General features: G+C 42.6%; 1 protein-coding gene across 4 annotated transcripts in view; it reads left to right on the forward strand.

The window, feature by feature from the left end:
• CDHR1 (cadherin related family member 1) overlaps positions 1-18,304 on the forward strand; it is a 73,254-nt gene that overhangs the window by 28,738 nt on the left and 26,212 nt on the right. For all 4 annotated transcript variants that reach the window (XM_039719593.1, XM_039719594.1, XM_039719596.1 and 1 more), the window contains 8 exons: positions 365-460; positions 8,548-8,693; positions 9,488-9,538; positions 10,368-10,457; positions 10,933-11,019; positions 12,796-12,912; positions 14,482-14,625; positions 16,951-17,029. In XM_039719593.1, the coding sequence (XP_039575527.1) occupies positions 365-460; positions 8,548-8,693; positions 9,488-9,538; positions 10,368-10,457; positions 10,933-11,019; positions 12,796-12,912; positions 14,482-14,625; positions 16,951-17,029 (810 nt within the window). The remainder of the gene's footprint in view (positions 1-364; positions 461-8,547; positions 8,694-9,487; positions 9,539-10,367; positions 10,458-10,932; positions 11,020-12,795; positions 12,913-14,481; positions 14,626-16,950; positions 17,030-18,304) is intronic.

Here is an 18,304-nt window from a genome sequence, read left to right on the forward strand (position 1 = left end):
AGGAGAGGTGTTCCATCATTGCAAGCTGAACAAGTTCATTTTTCATTGAAGCTGTCTGAAACTGGTTGAGTTTTTTTAAGGGAGATCCTGCTATTTGTTTTGTTTCTGTTGATTGGGAGGTTTTTTATATACTGTCTCTATTTCTTGCTGCGTAAATATTGGCACAGTGGCACATAGAAGTAATTTTATTAAAAATATCTATACAGATACAGTTCTGAAAGTCTATTGCAGCAACTGGGTGTGTTATGCACTCCTAGTATTCCCTAAACAGCTCCTGTTTACTGAGAGTCAGGTAACTGAGACAGCCAAATAACTGTCACCTACAAAATGCTTTTGTTTGGCTTCTGTTTTGTTTTAATTGCAGTTCAGGCAAATTATGCCCCCTATTTCTTTGATAATGGAGCCAGAAGCACAAACGGGAACATGGCACTTCTCAGCCTTTCAGAGGACACGCCTGTTGGTCAGTATTAAAATTTGTATGTTTGAACTGTAAACCTGGAATTGCTTGCTCTTATGTTTAACGTATATATTTTCTTGTAGGTTGTTGTTGTATGCTGTGGTCTTACATGTTTTTCTCTCAAGCTTTTAATTGGCCTCAATTTAAAATGACATGTTTGAATTGTAGCTGCAATTTAAAACATGAATTCTAGCTCCCTTTTTTTTTTTTGTGCAGCAGTCTATTCACAGCTTCAGAGCACAGACCTTTGGGGTCAGAAATAAATTTGTGGTGAGAGGCTTCTAACAAATTCTGTAAATGCTTATGTGAAGAAAGCCTAGTTTCTAGTAATTTATCAGCCTTGATAAAAGCAAGCTGTACATTGAAAAGTAAGGGGCATGATTTTTTCTAAACACATTTTTAATATTTATGTACAAATGGTAGAAAATGTTTCCACTTGCACTGAAAATTGTTTTGTCTAAATAACTGATGTTTTTTTAAAAGGTTTTGTTTTGTTTTGTTTTATTGAAAATTCAAAAATTGATACAGTTTTCATATTTCAGCATTCTGAGGCAGGTCTATTTGTGCTTCTTTTAACGGTAGTTACACTAAGAAAATTAAATAAGAACAAAAAATGATGTATAATCAATATTTTCTGTGGGGGGAAAATAATCTCCTAAGACCTGAACAATTACATAAATAAGTGATGTTCATCATCTTTACTTCAGACTTTGCCCTGAGATTTTATTTAGGATTTTCTTCTGTTCATCTGTAGCTTTCACAGGCTAAATCAGAAAAATATTTAGTTAATGCAAACTGGGTACCAAAGCACCCCTTTACTCACACAGAGAGATGTGGCTGCCCAGGGCTGCAGCCAAACACCCCTGCCAGGGCTTAGGCAGCTGGGGAAGGCCAGGATGAGGGAGGCATCAGAGGGCACAGCCTGCTCTGCAGCCTGACATTGCCACCCACGCCTTCTCACAGCAGACCAAGGTCACTCTGCCTGGGAAGGAGCTGCCTGGGTTTGCTCAAAGTCCCCATTTCTGACCCAGTGGTGTTGATGTCATCCAAGACCCACACTGGGCCTGCTAGAGGGTGGGGAGGGGGGTGTTTGGAAGCAGCAAATTCTCCTTTACCTGCTCAGCTTGAGAAGAGGAGGGGGTGATGGCAGCACATAGTGTAGTAATGACACACCTTGACAATTAACTTAAAAGGAGCTTGCTGATGATGCAGCAGGAATTTGCTACAGGCTTGGTCAAGCTTAAGTGGAAACCTCAGCTTGAAGGCCAACAGTAATGTAGTAATGTAGTGGCACTTGCAAAAGCCAGAGCCAGACCAAGGAGCTGCAATTTTTGCTGTACTTCTGCCTGGATTCTCATGGAAACCACGCTTAGTTCAGCCTTGTCAATCCCTACTGTTCTGCTGATAGCTGGAGTCAGATGAGCCAGTGGAATCACTTGTCCAAATGTAGACAAGGCTGTAATGCCAGACAGCCACAAAATGGGACCCCAACTCAGTTTGTTTGGGGTGGTGCTTGCCAGCTCTGCCACTGAAACTGCAGGAGTACAACTTGCTTGCCATCCAAGTCCCACTCCCTGGTGTGCTGCCAGCCTCTGCCTGCCACCACTGGGAGCCTCCAGGCACCTGCATGGGGATGAGGAGATAAAGATGGCACAGAGCCACAACATGAGCAAAAACATCCCTCCTGTCAGGACTGCAGCACCACATGGTCTCTCAGATGACAGCACTCCCTGCAGCAGTGAAGTACAGCAGTAATTTCCACTGCATCTCATCTGGTGCTCCAGCAGCCAGAAAAAAGGACAGTGTGCCTCAACAAACAGCAAAACAGCAGTGTGAGGGATCAGAGCCTGTGTTAGTGTTCTCCTAATTAGCCCCAGTAAGAATAATGAGATATATGTGATGGGCTTCTGTACGTGCTTTTGTAACATTAGCAACCAGACTAGGAACACAGAGGTCTCTGGAGAGTTTGTGCTTTGCTTGCAGCAGTGATAAAGCTCAGGCTGCTCTTTCTTGAGAACTGCTGTGCTTTCTGCCTACTAGCTTCATCCAGAATGTGCTTACATGTGTTTAAATTGGCTGGCTTGTACTTCTAATTTGATGTGTAAATGTGCTTTAAAAGACAAGAGAGAAATAGCTTCTCTCTGAAAGCTCCAAAAGACCTGTAGAAACCCTTGGGAAAGAGAGATAAGACCTTACTTTTGAGAAGACCACACAGCTTCCAGTACTTCTTTGGGCTAATTCCCATAATACCTTGACAAACAGCTCTAAGTACTGCAAGGTCCTCTCTTCTGGAAGCACTTTCAGAAGTTCCATTGGAACATGGCTGCTTGGGACTTGCTTAATGCAAAGTGCTGCTGTCCAAGTCAGCGTAGTCACTCCTTGGGGAGCCTTTGGCACAGACAGTCACAGAGAAGGGCACAAACAGCACTGACACTTCAGTGCTGGGTGTGCTTTCAGCTTTGTACAGGGCAAGAGGATCAGAGTTCAATTATACCACTGCCAGAGCTCCCTGCTAAATGGCTACCAGGCTGGCACTTTTCTGTGGCACTGCAGGGGAGAATATTGTTCTTCATCACTTGCTCTGATCTGCTCCAGAAGCAGGAGAAGGAATCTGGTCTCCCATGTTTATGTGCAGTCCCAAGCATCCACATTCCTCCAGTCATCTCTCAGGTTGAGCAGGATGATCAGTGACAAAACAGGGGAACTAAAACTTCCATATGTTTGATTCTGGATAGCTTCACTCAGGTTTATGTGCTGCAAAAATGGACAGGTTGCTATTAGATCTTTGTCCTTACATAAAGTTTGGAGTCATGGGCAGGATGCTTTTCTTGGCAGCAGCTGGTGTCTGATCTGTGCAATGCCACAGACAGCAGCTTTAATAAACCTTCAGAAATTTTACAGTCTTTGACCCTGCTGAGATTGCAAATGGTTGGCAAAGTTGTATGTGTTAGTTTTATTCCCAGACATCTGTAGGCAAGGGACATGAAACATTTGGGAACACTGAAAGAATATGAGTCTATGGACAAGTCTGTGTGTGGCTGTAGAAAGAGATATTGCATCTCTACAGCTGTGTGAACACATCAAATTTATTACCATTCTCGTGTCATCCTTAACTTGACCTTCTTTTCCCTTGTCCAGTTTTGATTATTTACACAGGGCTCATTGCATCTCTGCAGCTGTGTGAACACATCAAATTCATTACCATTCTCGTGTCATCCTTGACCTTCTTTTCCCTTGTCCAGTTTTGATTATTTACACAGGGCTGTAACTTGTGTACCAAGTTATCATAAAACCAGCATTTCTGCATGAATGCTTGAAGGTACCTGCAGATTCCCAAATCCTATTTATTGCTGCAGGGCTAGAGACCCCTCAGAGTAAGAGGGGCCAGAACAGCAGCAGCACTTTTCAGTGCCAGATTTGAGAAGAATGGGAGGAGCTATGAACTGAAATAGCAGTTGGTGTTTGTGGTTTGGTGGGGCAGGTGGGTAATTCGCTCTTTGCATGTGTACATACAAAATGTGCATGTGCTCCTAATCAAGGTCTTAAGGCAGGAGTGGGATGCTATTTCAGGTTGTTTGTTTCATCTTACCTCATAATCCCTGTAAGCCTCATGGTGGGGACAGAGTGGGGCTGGGAACAGCTGCAGAGCAGGGGATTGAAGCATACTCAGAAGGCCTAAGTTCATTACTCTCTCAAAGCCCAAACATCATCAGTGCTCTGTAGATCTCTGTATGATCTCTTTGCATTTCCCTTTCTGTTTGTTTTTTTTTCCCTTGCCCCCAAGAAGGCACTTCTCCCATTAAAAGCCAGTTTGCAGTGGCAGTTCTTCGATCAAAGCTACAGCTGCCACCTCCTCACCACTAGGTGACTGATCCCTTCAGATCCCCCCATCCTTCCAGCTTGCCCTGTTCCTACATGCTGCTTGTCTCCTTTCTTCCCATCACTCACAGCTGACTGAGGAGAGCCTTCTTGTCCCCTGTGGTACCTATCATTCTTTCCTTGTTTCTGTCACCCTGGTCCACCTCTAGAAAAGCTGGGAGCTGCCAGAACAGCAGTGTTAAGCACAGCCTTCTGCACCCCAGAGGCAGTGCCAGCATGCACAGAGCAAAGCCCCCTGCAAAGCCAAGCACTGCACAGAGATGCTCTGAGGACTCACAGGTGTTACAGCCTTCAATTTTGTTTAGATTCTTCTGACAGAAACTGCAGATACATCAGAAAATTGCACTCAGATGGTTTCTGCTTGGAGTTGGTTGCCATGGGTTCTGCAGGGACATATTGCTGCTGTCTGTGGGGTGATGGTCCGGGCCCCGTGCTGAGCCCTTGCTGTCATATCCCATCTCTCCAGGACAGGCACTGGGCATGTTTTGGCTGCTGCTGATGCTGCCATGTCTCTGCTTTGCCAGCTGGTTGGTGCACCAGGGTGCAGGGAAGGAGCAGAAGTCACCTGGGCATGGTCTAGAAGGAGCAGGAGCAGGCAGTGAATGGGGAAGGGGCTTTGGAGTAGTCATGGTGTGTGTCCATGGCCTCCAGGAGCCTGTGCTTGGGGTGAGCTTGGTGTGAAAACAGCTGTCTGTAGCTTTAACTGTCCATCTCTTCTGCTGGGGAAGTGGGCCCTTGGCTGAGAAGGTGGAGAGAGACTTGTGACCCTGGGCAAGGCTGTGACATTAGGAACAGAGGTGTCCTGTCCTGGGACCATGGCCACTCATGTCCCTCTCAGCATCTTCTTAACAGTTGTCAGCTGTGGTGGCAAAGGACTGAGCATGAATCCAAAATGTGCTTGGCTTGTTTAAGTGACAGGGGAGGGATCTGATTGCTGAGTGTTGCACAGCAGAGGGGGAGAGCGTGTCTTCAATGAGAAAGCAAAATCAGTCCCAGAGCCCAGGGCAGAAACTGTGATTAAATTTGAGTCAGAAATTAAGTAAAATGGAGCAATGGCATAATGAGACAACCATTCAGCCAAGTGGCAGAGCAGAGAGCAAATGACTTTTAAGATGGAATAGGAAAAACAGAGTGAAAAAGCCTGGCATGGCTCCTGGGAGGAAGCCACAGCAGGAAGCAGCAAGTAGTGCCCCAGGACTCCCCTGTCCCAGCCTGCTGCATCATTCCCTGGGTACTCAGAATATCCAGCTCCTCTAACTGTGGCATTTGCCATATCCTCAAGTAAAGACTCTTCTATTCCCATATTTTTATGACAGGGAGAGGGTATTTATTTGGTATCCTCTGGTAAGATTTTATCTGTCTTTTTCATTTATTTCCTTTTCAGTAAGTAGAGGCTGCACACTGAGAACAGATTTTTAATTGGCATTAACACTGTGGTGAGAAGTGTTCCTGGGGGTGTTAATGATATGGAGGGTACTGTGAAGTGAAATTGCAATTTGGAAAAAATAAGGAATTATAATGAGTTAGAAAATAAATTTTGATCCACAATCTAATTTAAAAGGCATGTGAGTATTTTGTATTATGAAAAACGAAGTATGAGCTTTAGCTAAAAAGCAGAGTCCAGTGTAAAGATCAATGAAGTCCATCATTACTTGCTCAGAAAGCTCAGTAATCTCAGTCTGTACCAATATCAATGTTTCTACTCACATTCAGCAGCAAGGAAGTTCCTGTTTTCCTTATAAGAAAATTCTAAGCAATGTAGGAAAGGAAACTGAGATTTAAAGAAGCAGCCCAGGTTCAAATGGGTTCACATAAACTTCCAGTGTGTTGTTCTCCAGCCCTGTGACCCCTGAGGAGTGGTTTGCATTTGTGTACTGCTGGTATTGGTATTTCAGGGCAGCCACAGCAGACACCTTGTGCCTGGTGGTTGCTCTCAGGCTCTGAGACAGCCCAGATGTGGTGTCCATCCTGTTTCTCCACAGCACAGAGAGCACTGCTCTGCAGCTGCTGCAGACATCCACACAAGCTAGAAACAGGCATGACACTGTGTCAAGTGCAAGGGACAGGAAAAGGTAGTAAGAAGGGCAGAAAACAACTAAGATGTAGAGACAACTAATAACCAAAAACAGGCTGCATTAAAGTACTATATTTATAAGGATATCAGTGAGATGATGAGAATTGACACCTTAAATCTCCAATTGGACCCAGCTGTGATATTAAGAAAAAGCTTTTGAGAAACAAGAAGTAAGTCTGTGCTAGTGCTACAGAATCCTCCAGTTTTCAAATTTCTCTCTCTTATATAAGTAGTTGTATCAGGAAGCAGGTGTCCTTTCAGAATAATATTTTATATCAGTCCCAGTTAGTTCCTCTCCTTTAATTTCCTTGTGTTTACAGAGTTGTTACAGCCAGGAATATCTCATCATACTGCTCATTGTCTTTCCCTAATAATTTTCAGGGATCACAGTTACAGATGTGTTGTCATTTTCCATTCTGTTTTGTGGGAAAAGTACAAGAAAAATGTGGAAAATGTCTTGTAGTTTTGTGAACTGTTTTGCAGTTCACAAAATTATTGATTATTTGTTGGCTAGCTGAACCAGCTCATAACAGGATCTCTTGTTAGTGCTCTTGTGGGTGCATTGGTTTTTGCAATGTACAAAGGTGCCCAAATACTTCCCTGATAATTATCATATGAGAATTTACTCCTGAGTGAGCACAGATTCCACATGGTTTAGTATAATCTCTTGCTATGACAAGAAGACAGTCATGCTTTGCAAATATCACCACTGATGGCTGGATGTCCCATGGCCACTAAGACCCCTGAGCAGCTTCACAGTTTGAATGCCAAGAAAGAAGCAAATGAGGTCCAAAAGGTTGCCTTGCAAAACTGAGGAAACCTTTGAGAAGTTGACCTGTCAGTGGTGTGGGCAAAGCTCTAGAATGAAACATAAACTTACAGATCTGGTAGTGATCTATGAAGAGAGGAGAGGAGAAAAAATTATCACTTTTGAGTACTGAATTGAACATCTGTCAAACTCAGGGCCAGAGTAGTTCAAGACTGGGACTCTTAGTGTTCGTCCTTAACTTTATGCTAACTTTTTAATCAGGGATTCTTCCATCCTGTATTTGGATTGCATGGATGAACAAAACTCACTAGTAACCAGTGAGTCACTTGCTGCAGCATTTCCAGTGCAGAGGGCTTTGTTAGATGTAAAGCAGTTTCTGTGCTTAACCTCTCCAACCTGAATGTGTCAGGTAACTTACCCAAGGCACAGCAGATGGGAAGGAAACAACAACAGTGGTTTATATTTCAGGCTCAGTTAACTGGTGTTTGTAAACTGCTTGAAGTTATTTAGATGAAGGTGTTAAAGCACAGTAGAATGACAGACATGTAAGTTTAAAAAATAATGCTAATAAACACTCTCACCATCCCTTGAAAATATGGGTGTTATAACTCCCCCAGGAATTATCATTTATAATACACAAAGTCACTTGAGTGGGAAAACTGACACCAACTTCTCAATGTATAAAAATAGAAATAACAATCTTTCTCCAGCTTCTGAAGGAAATACATTGATGAGTTTGAAAAATTTAATAATTGGTATGAGCATGAGTGGGTGTGTCAAGTAAAGAATCTAATGAGAGAGAGGTAACGAGTGGGAGTGCAATAGGAAAGAAGACTTTTGCATCAATTAATTCTGAAAGTGGGAAAGTATGAAATGTCCTTGCACCTCCCGAGTTCCAGAGCTCAGATCTAATCCTGAAGAGAGGGAGATTGCCAGATTTTCTGCATGCTAGTTTGCAGTTCTGACGTTCCTACAAAGAAGAGATCTGGGAGGGCCTTTTTGTGCTGTTGAGGTTGTCACCTATTTGTACAACAGCGTCACTTCTGGCTCACCCGGACTGAGAGCTGGCAAAGAGCTTGTCACCTATGTAAACCCTTGGGTATGAACAGTATTGACCTGGGTGCAGCTCCACAGGAAAGGGCCTAAAGTGACAGAAACCAGCACTGATAAACTCCATTTAAACAGCTGGCTGAAAAGTTGCCATCAGGACTGTTGAACTGTCTGCTTATCCATATTTCCCAGTAAGTGGGCTTGATTGACAAAACCTTTTCCTGCTGCAGGATAGCCAGGTTCCTAAGGAACAGACCAGTGAAACACTCACTGATTGAAACAACCACAGGGAAATGCTGTTGAATATCAATTTTTCAGGTACCCACGTGTACACTCTGAATGGAACTGACCCAGAAGGAGATCCTGTCACATATGGCCTGACCTATGAAGCTGGATCAAGGCGTTACTTTTCTGTTGACAAGAATCTTGGAAATGTTACTTTGATCGAGGAGCTTGACAGAGAGGTACAATCAAATGGCACCACTCCAGGTGTTTGTGGAAATTCTTTCAGTTTAATTTGATCTGAGGCTTTGAGGGACAAAGCCAGTTTATTAGCCCCGGAAGCGTGTAATATTCTTTGCAATTCTAAGACATTATACTTCACCCCTCATGTTGCATTCCAGCTGACTTGTGCCACTAACATTCCTATCAAAATTTTCAGCAGTTGTCTGTCCAGCTTTTTTCAAAAGAGAAGTATATTCTTTATTTCTTATCTTCCCCCACCCACACCCCATCAAGAGCTTAGGGGCAACTACAGTCATTAAATCCTCAGACAGGGGACCCTCCTGTCATTAGGAAGAAGTAGAGATTTGTGTGAGCAGTGTTTCAGGACACTCCTCTAGTACATCATGCTGGTCAAAAATGCCTAAAGCCAGCCTTATTCTGGGAAGCAGAATAGGCATCTCCTCACTGAGAAGCTTACACTATATTTGGTAAACCCTTTAAAAATCTGTACACTGATACAGACCAATTTTGAATCAAAGTGCCATTTTGGGGAACATTTCTTGAAAAAGGTGACTGATTTTTATGAGCACTCTAGGAAGAAAGAGGGATTACCAGAGCAACCATCTCCTGACAGTAGCCACAGAGGGTTCAAGTAGCTGGAGCTTCTGAGGAGTCTTCCTGGCCTCTGCTGGGATTGCTCTGTGATATTAGTTGTTACTTTCATCTGCCTGCCTAGACAGGTTTAAATCTGCAGTCCCTTTTCCAATCAGGAAAAACACCATCTCTCTTACAAAAGAATTTTCTTCATTTACAGAAGGAAGATGAGGTTGAAGTTATTGTCAGTATTTCAGATGGCCTGAGTACAGTAAGTATTTAATTATGCTGTAACTTGTCAACTGTCTTTCCTCACATACCTACTCCTATTAAATTACCTTAAAAGGACCATCTCATTTGATCAGAAAACATAATCTCATTAGAGCCTTACCTCCTGTTCCAAGAGCCACTGAACTCACAGTTACTCAAGTCTCACTTCATCTCCTTGCTCAGCTATTTGAGGATAATTACAATGAAGTGTGAGCTGAAATACTGACTTAGCAGCCTGCAGAATTACAGCAGCTTCCTATGAAGTTTCACTGCCAGCACAGCCGGATTTGTGTCTAAGATCTGGAGGCTTTTTGGAGAAATGTGTGACATTATGGGAACTAGTGTTGGGTGCCCAAGAGCTGCCTGTCCCCACCCCCACAGTGTTTCTCTGGCATGATGTTAAGAAGATTTGCTTAGGCTAAGGTGGTGGGGGGTTTCTTGTCTGCTGCTAGATAAAGCTTTGCTCGTGTCTAATTAAGGACTTATCTGAGGCACTGAGCCTTCAGTCCTGTTTCCACAGATTTTCTTGGCATTTTTAATTTATGGACTGATGCTGTCAGGGCCAGGATGGCAGTCTGACAGTAGGAGGATGAGGGCTTCATCACTAGAGGTACCACAAAAGTGGGACCCTCTTCTTATCTACAAGACTGGATAAATCTAGAGCTCTTTCTCATCTCAAATAAATTAATTGAGATTATTACAAAAAATGTTTGGGATGTTCCAGCCTCCTACAGGCACAACTGCCCTGGAAGTCTCTGTAAAAAGGACATAATGGGATTCATAAATAATGGGAGTCATAATATGCTCTTCATATTCTATTCATGCTCCAGGTTTCTGAAAAAGTCAGGATCCTTGTAATGGATGCCAATGATGAGAGCCCAGAGTTCATCAATACACCTTACATAGTCCAAGTCCCAGAGGTGGGTGAAGTTCCTTTGCATACTGGAAATAAACTTCTATAGGATGTAAACAGGGGCTAATATGTTTTCAGTGAAATAACAAGTTGTGCAGGACAGACTTGCATTCTCTTGGTTTAGGGTTTGGGTAGATATTTAATATTCACTGCAAACTTGGGGAATAAGTCTGTAGGTATTTAAGGTGTGCTATTTTTGGGGTAAGTTCCAAGATGTGAGTCAATGTGAGTTTTTAGAATTGACTACAGGAATAGGATACAGCCAGTCTCAGCTGAAATGTTCTGTTATTTTTATTTCACAAAGTGTTTCTTCTTGTTTTCCAGTTTTAATCTCTTCCCTTCTGCTCTTTGGTTCCCTCAGTGCTTTTACATTCTTTCTACCATCACTATCTTTCTGCCTCCCTGCTTGCTCATTTTTAATTTCTTTTACCTCACCTGGTTTTCCGTTTCTGTGTGACTCTGCTAACTCTTTCTGGTCACAGAACACTCCCTCCAGCAGCAGTATCTTTAAGATTGAGGCAATAGACAAAGACACGGGTTCTGGAGGAAGTATCACCTACTTCTTGCAGGTAAAGTATTGTCTGTACCTTCACAAATCGTCTCTCATTTACTGAGATTTCAGAATACAGATTTTAAAATATTTTGGGGGTTGAGTGCACTTCTAGTGCCTATAGGGACCAGTTTTGTACCATGCACAAGAAAATAAACATTGGCAGAAGGGGTGTTGTCTGATTGCAAGCAGCCAAGGGTGATCCAGCAGGCAGCAAGGGGAGTTGGAGTTGCCACTGACACTCCTGTGCTTGCCAGCAGGACCCCCATGGCAGGGCTCTTACTGACACTTCTTTTGGAGTGACAGGGAGAGCAAGATTAGCTGGTAATCCTGTATGCTTATGGGATTTCTAAAACATGAAATAGCTTTCTTTAGGGAGCAAAACACACTGGAAACATAAATGTGCCCTTTAGTGTAGCAGGCTGGTGCATAATTGATACCTTGCATCACAGTGTGAAATGAGAGACACTAAATCTTCTCCCTGCCAAAGCAGTGACTGCCTGAAACCATCCTCTCAGCTGCTGCCCACTGGTGAAGAACTGAAAGGATTCCAGATTTAAAGCTGAACTTCTGTATTACAGATCTTCTGTATGCCACAAGGGCAATTTTTTGCATTATGTCCTTCAAATTCCTTCTTCCTACGGGCAGTTTCATCCAGGTTATCTGCAGTTCCCTTTATTCAAGAGGAAACATGAAAAAAAACCAAACCAAAAACAAAGCAAATTTATTGCAATATTTAATTTTGGATAAGAATATGGAGACAAGTGAGAAGATATTTACATAGCACTAAAGCTAATCCTGTTAAGAGCTTGGGTATACTGTGAAAGAACACCTTGAGTGTCTTGTTGAAATTTAGCTTTGGTTTCACAAATTATGATCCATATTCAGGATTCAGTTTTTTACAGGGCTTTTTCCAGAGAGCTGATAGTCTATGAACCAAAGGACAGCAATTTCAAAATTCTATGTTTATAGAATATAAATATAATTATGTATATTTATAATAATATATCATTATTTATAATTATATAAATAATTTTATAGTATATTTGTGTGGCAAAAAGGATAATAAATATGTGTATTTGTTGAAAAAATCTTGCCATATCTTTGGGCACAGTCTCTGAGAATTCTCAAGTTGCACAGAAAAAACCTTTCCATAAGTATGATAAAGGCAGGTGGTGATGTCTGCTGAAATAGCCAAGATTATCTGACTATGGCCATTGTGTCTGGATACAGGAACAGAGGTGTTTTTACAGGTATCTCCAGTTCAGAAGAATGGAGGAAGGCATTTTTTAGGCCTCTTTTAAAATCAGATGTCCTTTAGATTTTGCTTGTACATCACAAAAATCACAAGGCCACCACTGTGTTTGACAATAATCTATACATGCAACCTTCCTGCATTTTTTTAAACCAGTAGAACTTTGAAACACTAAGGTGTAACACCATTTCTTTTTTTCTTCCTTTTCCCTTCATCTTTTTTCTGTTAAGTCTCCCTACCTCTTTCCATGCAATTAACTGAGTTAACTAAAAGTGTAAGTTTTCACAACGAAATACTAAAAGATCAAAAAAAAAAATCTACATTACAAATAACTGATTTATTCTGAATAATGAGAGATGTGTGATTGGTTCATGAATTGTTCATAAACACACAGAGGTGAAATTCATCAAATACATTATTCACCCCAACCGTATCATTATTCTAGTCTTCTCCCTTAGCAGATGAAATAAAGGATGAATCCCTATGGCAATCCTATCTCCATATGTGTAATCTCTGGCTGGTTCTTTTCTTTTCCTCTAGAACATCCACACTAATAAGTTTACAATAGACCGTCACAGTGGTGTCCTGCGCATCAAACCAGGGGTCACCCTGGACTACGAGAAATCAAGAACACATTTTGTTGTCGTTGTAGCCAAGGTAAAAGGCTTTTATGTGAGGCCAGAGGAGGTGGGGTGTTGTGCTTGAGTGGGACTAATTAGTCTGAGTACAAGTGCTGCTGAAACATGAAGGCAGCAGAGTTACTCCTGCTGTAACATCTGGAGGTGTCGGGGGTAACGCGGAAAGGTGGGGGAGGAAAGGTAGCAGGTGTCTGCTGCTCAACAACATCTGGAGGATTTGGGAGGGGGTTCCCCACATTTCATTCATGTTCCCTGTGCCATGGGACTCACCTAGAAGAGAAGGGTTGGTGTGTCCAGCCCTGCCTTCAAGAGGCATCAGCCTGTGAGCTCAGGGCTCCTTATGCTGCCCAGCTACCACCACAAGGACAGACCCCTGGCAGGCAGACAGGCCACAGTCACTACCCATATTAAGACACAGGGCACACCTAGATACAGCACAAGTGATGGATTTCTTTTCTGGAAATATCTGTGAATGTTTCTTTTTTTCACTTCCTTGCTGCCTCATGCCAGGAGCTTATTTAAATCCTGCAAATATTGCTGCACATCCCTTCTTGCCACTCTCTTTCCCAGCAGTACTGTACCTGTGACTGCACATGCCAACAGGCACTAAAAGCTTATAGATTCTGAAGTCTCTCACAATCCTGTGGGGACCTGTCACACAGATTCACATGGATGGAAAGAGGGCAGTTTTGCTGTAACTTATGGGGACTTAGAGTTGCTCATGTTTTTTAAAAATGTATGGACCTTTTAATGTACTTTTAGCCAAGGTTCATTTGAGGAGAAGTAACAAAATTTGGCTTAAATTCTACCTTTGGGGCAGTAAGGAAGAAAAAAAAAAATCAGTTAATCTTTTAAAAAAATTGGAATTTTTAGAATAAGAACTGCAGACATGTTGAACAATTCACACTCTTACACACCAGCATGACTACTGACCTACAGCCGGTGCTCTGAGACTGAGGGTGTTAAAAGCTTCTGAAATAGCAAGTTGTCTTCCTAATTGGCTCTGCTGTACCAGTCGTGCAGAGCTGGTTGTACCAAGTCCCCAGAGACTGCTTACACAGTGTGGCTGTCTCGCAGGTTTTGGCTGCACAGCTCCTCTGTGCTTGCACTTTATCACATTGGAGTTCCTGGGAGACTTTCAGCATGTACACTGTTTATTTCCCTCCAGAGATGCACTACCTTGCTACTGTGCACTGCCTTGTGTTCATGACAAGACTCTATGTGGGATGAAAAGTTGTGTACCTTGGTCACTAACTTTTGTATCAGTTTCTAGCATTCTTTTTTCCTCAAAAGCCCTTGAATTCCCTGTCCCTTCTCTAAAGATTATTTATGACTGCATATATTGGCTCAATCATTTTTAATATAAGAAATTACTTATGAGGCACTGCAAGCTGTCTTCCTAATCAGAGGGAAAGCAGGACAAATGGAAAAGAGAAGGGACTAGGGCAGCACAGCTTAAATCTACACGTTCAGAGAGGGAAAGGATTCCTGGATCTGTGCTTCTGAAGGCTCATGAGGTCCATGCAATGGCTCAGCTGATTTGCAGGCATGCTTCAGCAGAGGCATATGACAATGACTTCTTTTCCAGGACGGTGGTGGGAAGCTCAGGGGAGACAACAAAGTCTTTTCAGCCACAACAACAGTTACTATCAACGTGGAGGATGTTCAGGACACTCCTCCCATGTTCATTGGGACTCCCTACTATGGATATGTCTATGAGGACACGCTCGCAGTAAGTTCTGGTTTTCATACGTGGGAGAACATGTACAGCCTTTCCCATCTAGCTCAATATGGCCCTAAGGTTTCTGGCCTAGGCTTTACTGGAAATAGGACCCAAACTCTGATTTGACTCCTAGGTGAACTGAGCTGACCAAATCTCACACTTGTTCTTCCTTATGTCTACTGCAAATTTGTCATGCAAGGCTTCCTGTTATTTTCATTGACATCAAAAAGGATTCTGCCCATTTGTATTGGTCTAAACCCAGACAGTGAGTAAGAGCTCTTCTGTAGCTCAGAGCTCCAGAGGCACTTGGCTGAAGGCTTAGGCTGCCAGTCACCTCACCTGAACACATTGTGTTTAAAAGCCTTCGTGTGTCTGTTCACTCTGTGGTCTCACAGTGCTTTTATTTTCTTGGTCAGATCAGTCTGCTACCCACAGTTGGTTGTACAAGGTGCAGACAGAATTTATGCCCAAATACTCAAGACTCTCTGTGTTGTCCCATGGATATCACCTGGGGAGAAGCAACCTTGACATCCCCAAAACGCAGGATGCTTTCTGCTCAGTGATGGCTGGTTAGGCAGGATGGGCCAGGAAGGCCTCCTAGGCCTAAACTCAAACAGATTATCAGTCAAGCAGGGACATAATGAGGAGAACCAGTCATTTTCAGCCATGTATTTTTGAAGCTACAAACTAATGAATTTTCTCTATATCTAAGCAGTGGCATCATTGTGTATGGATCAGCTTTCACCCTGATCCATAAGATTTGATTAAAATTTTCTTCATATATAGGACAAGAAATGGTATCTACCCATGAAATTACCCAACATTAGACTATTGATCAGTTTAGCAGTGTGATTGCACTCTGCTCATTTGAACTTCCCTTGAGTTGCTGGAAAGATTGTCTTACCTTTCTGTCCAGAAATGTGCACTGCAGCCCATGCATGACTCTATACTGCAGTTCACTGCAGAGGCTGTTACATTTCAGCAGGGCAGAGAAGTAATGCTCATGTACTTTGCAGGTGTTTAAAATGAGTGATATTATGTGTATTGATTTATTCTGCATAGTTACATATAGATCTTGAAATAACTATCAGGTGCACACAGGAGTTAGTGTTTACTATGGAAATGAGAATCAATAAATGTTAATTACATCCACCTTGAGCTCATAACTTACACCATTATGATACAATGATGGAAGCACGAATCAGTCTTCGCTGTGTGGGTTTTGCCATTACAATGAGCTCCACAGAGAAAGAGGCAATAGCTGATTTTAGTGGTGTTTGTGCATTTGGTGTTAATTTTGTAAACTTGCTTCTTTTCTCCTTGGTGGAGTTGTCAGGATTTACAAGTACTCTGTCACCTTCAAAGGGACTGCACTGCATTTTGCCCACTAGGCAGATTTTATTGCTGCTTCCAGCATAAACGATAATAAACACAGTTCTGTATTTCCAGTTGCTTTAGCAGAGCCTTGCTCTTGTTTGAAAAATTCACTCAAGGGTTATCATGAAAATGTTCCTTGTTGCCATTTGTGATTCACTGACAGTTACTTCAATGTTTCCTGGTTCTGCAGCCTCAAACAGTAACGCTTTAGTTCAGAGGCCTGAATTGTACAGCTCATTGCCACTTGGGTGAGCATTTTAATGTGACACTGATCATCCCTCTGAGCTGATAGGAGCAGTCACATGAGCAAATGCTCCTCAGTACACAAATTCTGTACGTATGGCCCACAGCCACGTTACTTGTGCAGAAAGACAGACAGTGAAGGTTTAAGGGCAGTTAAATCACCATCATTTTCATCACAATTTTATGCCCTAGATGTTCTGTGGGCCACGTTTCTCTTTGATCTCTGTTTGCTTCTACTGCCTCTCTGAACTTAATTAGGAAGGACCAAAGTGACCCAATGACCTCTTGGCAGCTGCCTGTGTCTCAGCACACTGTGTGGCCATGGGACACAGGAGCCTACAGAGAAGCAGCCAGAGGGAATCTTGGTAGTGCTCCAAACTAAACTTTGGGTTTCAGATTGGCTGCTCCAAATCCTCTCTCCACATCTGTGGCTCCAGGCAGGTGTCCTTGGCCACAGCTTCCAGCCATTCCTGTGACCAGCCAGCCCCCAGGGCTGAGGCACCCGTGGCCACGCAGGGTCTGCAGCCATTTCACACCTAGAGCAGTGGGCACTGGCCCTTTCTGTGCTCCCCATATGGCACAAGCACAAGTGCCCACTCTGCCCCCAGTGCTTCACTGCAGAAAGACTTACAGGAGTTCAGTTTATTAATGTGCAGTTGCAATTTCACTGCTCTAATCTCGGCACACAGACTCTGATTTCCCATTTCTCCCCAGGGCTCTGAGGTCCTTACTGTTGTTGCTCTTGATGGAGACAGAGGAAAGCCTAACAGTATTCATTACTCCATCGTGAATGGTGAGTAGGCTTGTTTCATATGAAATTTGAAGGGCACTCAAAACTCCATCTGGCATTAAATTAGAACAGAATATGCTAGAGTTTAATAAACCTGAGACAAAATCTCAGGAAATAATGTCAGGTACCTCAAACAACTTCAGGGCCCTGTCTAGCAGAGAATAGCCAAGATTCAATTCAGTGAGTTTTAGTATCTTTTTCACAGAACTGTGCTTGGAGCTGTTAATGTTGCTGATTTGTTAGGCATCAGTAGCCTGCTTGTCATTTCAGAAAGTGTAAAGGGAGATGCATTCACTCTTCTGAGCATCTCTATCACTTAATGTGAGAGGTGAGATAATTCATTGGGAGACCCAGACATGGCATTTGGAGAGATATTTTTATTAATACAGTGATGAAAGTTGCTAAACAGTCAAACCTCTGATTACTTGGAAGAAATTATATTTACCAGTGAAGAGACATTGGCTGTACACTGAAGTGGAAGAAAACAGATGTTACCAGAAGATTAATGCCTTCCATGAGCTATTCTGAGAGTGTCTGTCACACATTTTTTAATAGCATGAATGTGAAACTTAGTGGAATTGGTGATTCATTAGGTGGTGAAGACAACAGCTTAGAGCAACTAAACTCCAGGCTACAGCTTTGGGGATTTTAAGTTTTATACACTCTCCCTTCCAAAACAAGGCTTCTGTAGCAACTGGGCACCCCAACTGTCAGGTGTGAAAGATCCCGAAACATCCTAAGAGAAATCTGAGATGTAGCTGAAGAGCTGTGGAGTAAGTGCTTCATTGTGTCAAGTGATCTAAACAGCCAGAACAGAGATACAGCTGAGTTTTTGTATTGGTGTGGGATGAGATCCATGCTGAGGTTCCTTCTTTATGTGAGGAAATAAACAGGTAAAAGAAAGGTAGAAACATCGAGGAAAAGAGAGTTGCAGAAGACAATGGATGAAAATGAGAAAAGGTAAAAAGAAAGGTGCAAAGAACAAGTAAGTGGCATGAAAATATGCTAAATAAGGGAGAAATTAAGTAAGGAGAACAAGTGAAGGCAGAAGAACCAGGGAAAATCTCAAAGGGAAGTAAGATTAATGAGAAAAGATACCAGGTTGTCAGAGAAAATAGAGAAGGACCAAAAGGCTTCTCTGGGATAAAAAAAAGGTAAGTGTTCAGGAAAGAGTGGGAAAGGAAGATGAAAGGGGATAACAGATAAGTAGAACAAAATATAACTTAATGGGGAGCAGGCTTTTCTCATGCCCATTAACAAAGGGCTTTGTTTGTGTGA

The sequence above is a fragment of the Passer montanus genome, unplaced genomic scaffold, assembly GCF_014805655.1.
Source record: "Passer montanus isolate IOZ18808 unplaced genomic scaffold, ASM1480565v1 scaffold42, whole genome shotgun sequence".
Classification (NCBI taxonomy): Eukaryota; Metazoa; Chordata; class Aves; order Passeriformes; family Passeridae; genus Passer; species Passer montanus.